At 45.9% G+C, this 8199-nt stretch overlaps 1 protein-coding gene across 1 annotated transcript in view; it reads left to right on the top strand.

The window, feature by feature from the left end:
* The first annotated feature begins 4040 nt into the window (after nucleotides 1–4040).
* The window catches only part of Apmap (adipocyte plasma membrane associated protein), a 19171-nt gene continuing 15012 nt past the window's right edge, over nucleotides 4041–8199 (top strand). The window contains exons 1-2 of the mRNA XM_050132077.1: nucleotides 4041–4208; nucleotides 7859–7975. Of these exons, the coding sequence (XP_049988034.1) occupies nucleotides 4117–4208; nucleotides 7859–7975 (209 nt within the window). The 5' untranslated portion in view covers nucleotides 4041–4116. The remainder of the gene's footprint in view (nucleotides 4209–7858; nucleotides 7976–8199) is intronic.

Here is an 8199-nt window from a genome sequence, read left to right as displayed (position 1 = left end):
CTTAAAAAAATACTTACTTAAGAGGGACTATGGTGGCACATGCCTTAATACAAACACTTGGGAGGCAGAGACAGATGTATCTCTATGAGTTCAAGGCCAGCCTGGTCTACAAAGTGAGTTCCAGAATAGCCAGGAAAGTCTTGAAAAGCCAAAAAAAAAAAAAACCCTTTTATTTATGTATTTAATGTGATTATTTTGTCTTCATATATTATGTACGCATATGTGTGCCTAGTGCTCACAGAGACTAGAAAAGTGCTTTGGATCTTCTGGAACTGGAGTTACAGACAGTTGTGAGCTGCCATGAGGCTGTTGGGAACTGAACCTGGGTCCTCTGCAAGAGCAGCCAGTGTGCTTAACCATTGAGTCATCTCTCTGGCCTCTCTTTCCACTTTATAATCATTTGTACCTTTCAGACTATTTTTCTTTGATCAGTTAGTATCCTGAAGCCTACCCTTGGTCATCATTCCCTTGGTCACTAATTCCAGGGCTCCACAAAGCCTCCAACTTTGCCTCCTGCCCTTCTCTATCCTCCCAGTTCACCAACTGGAATCTCACTTATGCGGAGTTGGTGTACAAGCGCCTCTGGTTATTCCTGTCTGTCAGCACAGCTTCTCCCTGAAGGTGGCAGCCCTTTATAATATTTATAATCCTTTACAATAGTTATCATGCTTTCTATCTTTCCTCCCTGTTCACATCAATGAGTGTTGGCTCATCTTAGACCCTTTGTTTTGTAACAGCACTTGGGACGGGGCAGGCTTGGGAAGTATCTGTATAAGGAATTGAAATAGTAAGGGATTAGAGGGTAAAGCCTAGGACTAGAATTCAGGTTTGTTTATTTTAGCTTTTTTTTTTTTTCTAGTTTAGCACACTGGGCGATGGCTTCCATACCATGGGCTTCTTCTTCCACACTGGGATAGACCCCTTTTGTTGTGATAAATGCTATGTAGGCCAGTGTTTCCGTGGAAGCAATCTGCATCGTAAGTCCCAGGATGGAGAGTGCTCTCACCCGGTGTTTCTCAACCAAGGGCTACATTTGGCAAGATTTAAAAACGTCAAAAAAGATGATTACATATTTGTAAGCTCTTGTCACTATAACATACACTGAGACAAGAGAAAAGGTTTACTTTGGCTCAGAGTTTAGAGATTCCAGCAGATCAGCAGTTGGCCACAATTGCTTTGGATCTGTGGTGGTACATTATGGTTGTGGTTTGTGGTGGAGCAATTGCTACTCCAGTGTGGAGACATGAAAAAGTGAGAGAGAAGAGGGAAAGGTCCCATACGTCTCATCACGGGCATGCGTCCAGTGACCCTAAGGCCTCCCAATCTCAGTACAGTGATTACCTCCCAGGATCACCCAGGCCGAGGGCCAAACTTTGACAACATTGGAGTCCCAGGATAAATCTAGCAGAAAACTAGGTGGGGCGCTACTGGCATCGAAAGGGGAAAGGCTAGGTGTGGTGCTAAGCATCCTATACTGTGTAGGAAACCTCCACTTCACCTCTAAAATGGAGGATTATCCAGTCCAAAATGTTGAGAAAGCTGACCTAAGCAGGCATGGCGGTTCCATTCCTTTCTGCAGATAACTGTTACAAAACGAGACAGTGAAGCTGATTGGCTGCGGGGCTGGGGAGAGGGGTGATATGGGACGACAGAGCACGAAAACAAGACACAAGTAAAATGGACTTTCTCGTGACTCGCAAACAGAAAACCTCCTAGGCTGTGTTGCATAACACAAATGATGGAAGCTCAGCCTATTCTAACCCTGGCTCAGTCAGCTCGTGTGCTCCAAGATAAGGCTGGGAGTGTGTCCCCCAGTAACGCTTTGTGGACTCTTGTGTTTCAGAGATATGGCCACAGGCTCTTACAAACAGGAGCTTCTGGCTCTTACAACCTAGAACTCTAATAAGAGCTTGCAAACATGTGATTTAAAAAAAAAAAAAAAAAACATCTTTACACCTTGCCAAATGTCCTCTAAGGGACAAAACAGCCCTTGGTTGAGAAACACTGGGTTAGACTACTTCCTATCCTGGGACTTAAGATGAAGCCCACGTCCACTGAAACGAAGGCTTATACAGACAGCTGGCTCTTCCAGGTGCCCTCCTGGTTTATATATTCTAACCAATCTCTTTCAAGAGTATCTCTAACTTTAGCCCCAAATTTTATGAGCGGTCTTCCATAGCTGCCTTTTCGGAAGGGCTCACACAGACTCTCTGGTGACTTCTGTTATGTAGCGAGTTCACTGTGCTCAACTCTTTTATTATTTCTAGAGTGCATGGTTCTGGCCACTTTGGTCCATGTGCTCTTATTTCACTCCGGGCAGAGATACACAAAGGATGCAATAGGCTTCTGGTGACAGTTCAGGAACGTTCAAAGAGCCTCCAGAGAGGAAGATCCTCGGGGACTGAAGAAGAGATTTTCAGCAACAATACTTGAAGTGAACTCTGGATGATAAAAATGGCTGTGGCGATGTTTTGTTTGTGCTTGCCTGAAGGTCACAGTGCAGAACTAGCCACGCGAATTAGCCATAAAACCCAGGCAGTGGTGGCACACACCTCTAATCCCAGCACTCTGGAGACAGAGTCGGATGGATCTTTATGAGTTCAAGGCCACCCTGGGCCTGAACCAGTTGAAAAAAGAAACAGACACAAATCCCTGCACTAGGAAGGTGAAGATGGGAAATGATATGGCTGGGTGGAGAGAGGAATATAAGGCTGGAGGAGACAGGAGCTCAGGATTCAGTCTGAGGTTTCATAGAGAGGCTTTCAGTCTGAGACGGGATACCCTATTCGGTCTGAGGATTTTGTAGAGGTAAGAACTAGGCTGCTCTGTTCTCTGGTCTTTCAGCCCCCCCCCCATTATCTGACTCCTGGTTTTTATTATTAATAACAATTAGAATTTGAGAAACAAGTGGCTTAGGTGGAGGTGAAAGAAAAATGTATCATAAGGAAAAAGAATATGACAAGGTGAGAGACATAGAATCAGAAATGGTAAACCATCCAGGCAAGCAGGAAGGTTCCTGACCACACAGCATTTGTTAAAAATTACCCATGATACGATTTTTATACTGTCTGCCTTCAATGATGGTGCCTAGGCCTGAATTATATAACTCGGGAACCCTACTGAGTAAGTGTAAGAATCTCCGCTTCCTCAACCTAGAAGGAAAATAGAAGATTAAGATGGTATTCTAGCGCCATCTAGTGCTGAAGAGATAACGCCACGTCTGTTTCTGCAAAACCTTCACGTGCAACAAAGAAACTTCAGCGGTTGCACTTCGAACACGTGTATCCTAGAGATCATTCCCAGTGCCCTAAGTAACAGGACTTGGGTTCTGCTGCCTGGAAGACGTTCCTCCTTCTTGCCTCTTCCTCCCAATCTTACTACCATATCCCCTCGAACAAGGTCAAGTTTCTTCCTTTAAAGTCATCACCGTATTAAAATGTATATTGATTGAAGCCAGACTCCCATTAGTTCCAGAAAGGGGGGGGGGCTTTACCTGTGGTCTGCTCACCCCCAACTCCTGGAGTATTTTTGACTCGTTGTAATACTGTGGAAGCACCACCGGCTGCTGGCTTCATGACTTCTAAAATTTTGCTATTAGCGGTCTTCTCCACTTGGGCCTGTCTTTACCTAAAGATAACTCCCTTAAGAAATTTTATCAAATTTCTGTTGTATAAACCACTTGAAGATCTAGTAGTCAGCATTTGATTTTAACCAAAAGGAAACATTTTGAATCTTTCCGGAAATCGTTTCAGGAAAGAACGAATTTAGGCGGGGACTATTGCACTCCAAGAGGACGAACGCGTAATTTTTCACACAGTTCGTTAAGAATCAGTGGCACGCGTGTTACTGCGGACATCAAGGCCAATACTCAGAGGTGCGGGAGACCCCGGCTGCGGCTTCGGCACCCGGACTTGGTGGGGTGAAGAAGGCCCGCTTCGCCATTCGCCGAGGCTGTGTCGCCCGACCGTGCCAATCTCCCGACAGGGGCGGGGCCGGCATGCAGCTCCGTCGCTAGGCGTTACGTCATTTCCGCGCGCCCGGTGGGGGCGGTTCTGGCCACCGCGCCGCTCCGCTCATTGCGGGCGCAGGCGGCGGAGTCCCTGGTACACCTGCGGAATGAGCGAGGCTGACGGGCTGCGGCAGCGCCGGCCCCCGCGGCCGCAGGTCGTCACGGATGATGGCCAGGCCCCGGAGGTCAAGGAGGGCAGGTAGGCCGGAGCTGGACTGGGACCGTCCTCTCTGTGGACGAGAACCCCCTTTATTAACCCCACTTTGACCGAGGACCGGGGCTCTGACCTCCGCGACGCCTCTGCGGGGCGAGGTCTCGCGCGCACCCGGGCTGTCCGCCCCTCGCGTTGCTGCGGCCTTTCCCTGTCCCTCCTCGCACCCCAGCTGCTGGAGCCATCGCCTTTTGGCATCTCCCCGACTTGCCCTTGCCGGATCCTCTGGTACTCCCGGGACAGCCACCTGGCCACTGCCCTGCCTGCCGCTTTTGTGTTCCCGTTTTTTCACTTTCCTTGAAGGGAAGTCAGAAAAGATACGGGTGTCTCCCTCCTGCGGAGCTCCTCTTCTGCACCTACTGCCGCCGCGCAGCGTGTATAGTGTGTATTCCACGCTGCGAAGTAGAGAACCGACATGACGTTGTTGGCAGTCTTTCTGATAGGGACAGTAGTTACTGATGATTATTAAATTTCCTTTTTGCCCCAGCCTTCAGTTTTTTTTTTTTTAAAGAATATTTTGTTAGCTAAAAGCTGAAGAATGCTCCTTAAACCTTAATATAAGACATTTAAAAATCACTTTCCAGTTTTGTGACATAAATTTCATGTTGTGAATTTCTAGATTAGCCTCGAAGTTGTGCAGTTAGCTTATGTGATAGAAATGTTGGAAGTATTTACTTGGTCACCAGCAGTGTGATGAGGCGTGTGGTACGTCCTGGGTGAGAGACAGTTTCTGCTGCTGCTGGTCTGTTCTATTGACTAATGATAAGATAAGCACAGACCATGCTTTAGCTTTGGAAAGAACGGGGAAGTGCTAGTGTGGGTCTTGACTAGGGAGACCAGCCATTTTAGGTTGCTTTGAGGTCCCATTTTCTAGGATTCCCCTTGCTAAATGTGGGTAGATTTGGGGACAGATTGCTCACCCTGCTAGTTGTAGATATTGCGAATTAATTACCAACTAACGATGTAACCAAGCAAGGAGCGACCAGGCCTGGCTGTGGAAACTAGAACCAGGAAAAGGGATAGAGCAGTTGAGTGCCCTGCTCAGGTGCAGTGAAGAAGGAAAAGTGATCCTTAGAGGAAGGAGTGTGAAAAGGAGCGCATTTGTGGTTTCCTCCTTTAAACCATGGGACTTGTTGCTCTTGGGCTTTTGTGCTTCTTGACACCCAAGGTTGCTTGTACCCCTTGGATTTGGAGCCTATAGATTTTTTTTCCTACCGAGTTCACAGTTCCTTCTTGGATTCTTGGTGTCTTTTTCTCTGATTCAAGGCCCTGTGGTCTGGTGTGCAAATACAAGGAGAGCTGGAGAATGCCCTTTAGATTTGGCTGGTGAAATGGCCGAGGATTTTGTAAGTTGTCAAAACAGGTTGCATCACTTGACTGTGACCTTTCCATAGGGACTGCAGGCAATTCAGGATACCCATCCCCTCAAGGGAGCAAGTATTGCTCTAGGCTCTTCTTAAGAAATTTGGACAAACAAGTAGGTTGCTCAAGCTGCACCTGGAAAATAAGTTGCCAGCTTTCCTGACTATGAGTATAGGCTAGGAGTGTGTGGTGTTCTGTGAGTGAGACCAGAGTTGGAGGTGTTCTTCTTTCTTTAAGCTGAACTTATGCAGGTGCACAGTCTCTGAGGAAAGACACATGGAGAAAACATGGAGGACTTGAAGTGGACTCTGAATTCCCAGGATCAGTAGTGAGGAGGGCTGGTCAAAATGTTAATCTTAGGCCAAAATAAGTGAGTGCAGAATAAGTGTGCAAGAGCAGTTTGCCCCATTTATGTGACACACCCTCTCCATCTCAAGTGCTTAGTAGCTATGCCTAGTCAGTACCTGCTTTATTTTCATCATCATGGCAGATTAGACTGGACAGTGGTGCTCCGAGTTTTCTTAAAACTTGACCAGCAAAAATACTAGTAGAAGCTGGATAATGAAGTCCAGGCAGAAGTTGAATAAGATTAACCATGTCCAGCTCCTCATAAGAACACTGATGGGAAAATGTGTTTCCAGGCCCACTCTGGACCCATAGACCAGAATCTCCAGGCATTGTTTAAAGTATTTAAACAAACACCCAAATCCCAAACCAAACCAAACAAACAAAACTGTAAACAGTGTTCAGTTGGGAGCACCCCATAGGGGGCTTCTAAATTCTTCTCCAGCTTTGGTCCTGTTAACTGTAAGAAACTAGTAGTGTTAGATCCCAGCAAGTCTTTTCAAGGGGCCAGTGATGTCCCTCAGTGATAAGAGTGTTGGCCTGACATGTAAGAAGCCCTGGCTTCTATCACCAGGACCACAGAAAGAAAATAATAGAAGGTGCTTGCCCAGATCTTGACAAGATGGGAGACGTGGGACACCCATTCCTTGCCATTTCTGGAATTTGGCTACTTTTGCAACTGTAAGCACTGTTGTGTTGAGTCCTGGCTGAACTTATTTTGGACACAATTGATCCTTTTACCATGATGTGAAGGGGCAGTGACTCAAGTAGAGCATCACACGCTCTCAATCACCAGGTTAAGGGTTTTGAAATTTGAAGTTAAGTTTACATTTAAATTTTACAGACAGAAACTTTCTTGGAAGTTTATGGTTTTAGTTTTTTTTTTTTTTTTGCTTAAGTTAATCTGTTTTTTAAAAAGTCTGTGTGTGTGTGTATGTGTGTGAATGTGTAGGTGTTAGGCATCCATGCCACCGTGTGCATGTAGTTCTCTCTTTCTGCCATGTGGGTTCTGGGGATTGAACTCAGGTTATCAGCCTTGGCAGCAAGAGCCTTTATCCTCTGTTGCCCTCCCTCTTAAGTTAATCTGGATATTAAGTGGTTAGTAAACTTACAATATAATTTATATAAGCAGATAATGATTCTATGACATTTCTGTAGCAAGAGGCTAAAGATTGTCACTTTTTAGAATCCAGGTAAGATTGATAATGCGTGTGAGGATTTCTGGTCATTCCCGTCATTTGTCTGGAAGCTGCACAGATTCCAGAGGTACCTCTTAGGCTGAGAAAGCTTTTTGGAATTTTAGCTGTAGAATCTATGTGCATTCCCTAGGAACACATGCTGAGCTCCACCAAAGGAAGCGCAAGGATTTCCTTTGTTTCCTAAAATGGGCAGGTATAAAAGTTTGAGAAATTAGGGGCTCAGTTGGCAGGACTCCTGTTTCCTTAGGAAAATTTCACACACCCCCTCTTGCTCATCTTCTCTGTAGGTGAATATGTGTCTATGTTCATTGCATCATTGCAAGTCTGTCCTCCTGTTCTGAGTCAGGATCTTGGGATGTAATCCTGGCTGGCCTTACACTTAAATCCTCCCTCGTCCAGCTTCTAAGTCCTGGTGTTACAGATTGTGAGCTGTGCCTGGCTTTCCCGTTGCATTTTGTATTCATCAATTCTTTGAGATTTTCTTTTGAAATTTTGTTAAAAGAAAGAATATCTGGAGTATACTGACCAGAGTATTGCACACAGCTGCAAGACTGTACACAAAGAAATAGTCCTGTCTGCCAAGATTGACAAACCACTAAAGTTAAGCCATGAATCACAAGGCCAGTGACCTTGCAGTGGGGAAACTGGGTGAGCGATTGTGCAGGCCTCTAGAGCAGACAGGTTTGTCACTGTGTGGCTGTGCTGAATTTCACTCTGTTTTGTTTCTGGCAGCTCCTTTAGTGGCAGAGTTTTCCGAATGACGTTCTTGATGCTGGCTGTTTCCCTTGTTATTCCCCTGCTTGGAGCCATGATGCTATTGGAGTCCCCCATAGATCCCCAGATTCTCAGGTAAGTGCTCAGCAGTGTTGGGAAAGGGTCCCCCAATAGAATCAGTGTGGTTTGGAACTTGGCTATGTGTAGGAGAACTCTGTTTCTTTAGCATTTGAGTTTCATGTTGAATTAGCTATAACTCTGTTATAACTTAAAAAAGAAACAGTGAGAAGGAGTCTCACCATGCAACAGAAAGTTTATTGGAAGAGGAGAGTAAAGGGGCGGCGGGGGGGGGGGGGGGG

This window comes from Alexandromys fortis, unplaced genomic scaffold (assembly GCF_014885135.2).
Source record: "Alexandromys fortis isolate MF-2015 unplaced genomic scaffold, M_Fortis_MF-2015_v1.1 scaffold_402, whole genome shotgun sequence".
Classification (NCBI taxonomy): Eukaryota; Metazoa; Chordata; class Mammalia; order Rodentia; family Cricetidae; genus Alexandromys; species Alexandromys fortis.
This window is presented reverse-complemented; position numbering and strand designations above follow the sequence as displayed.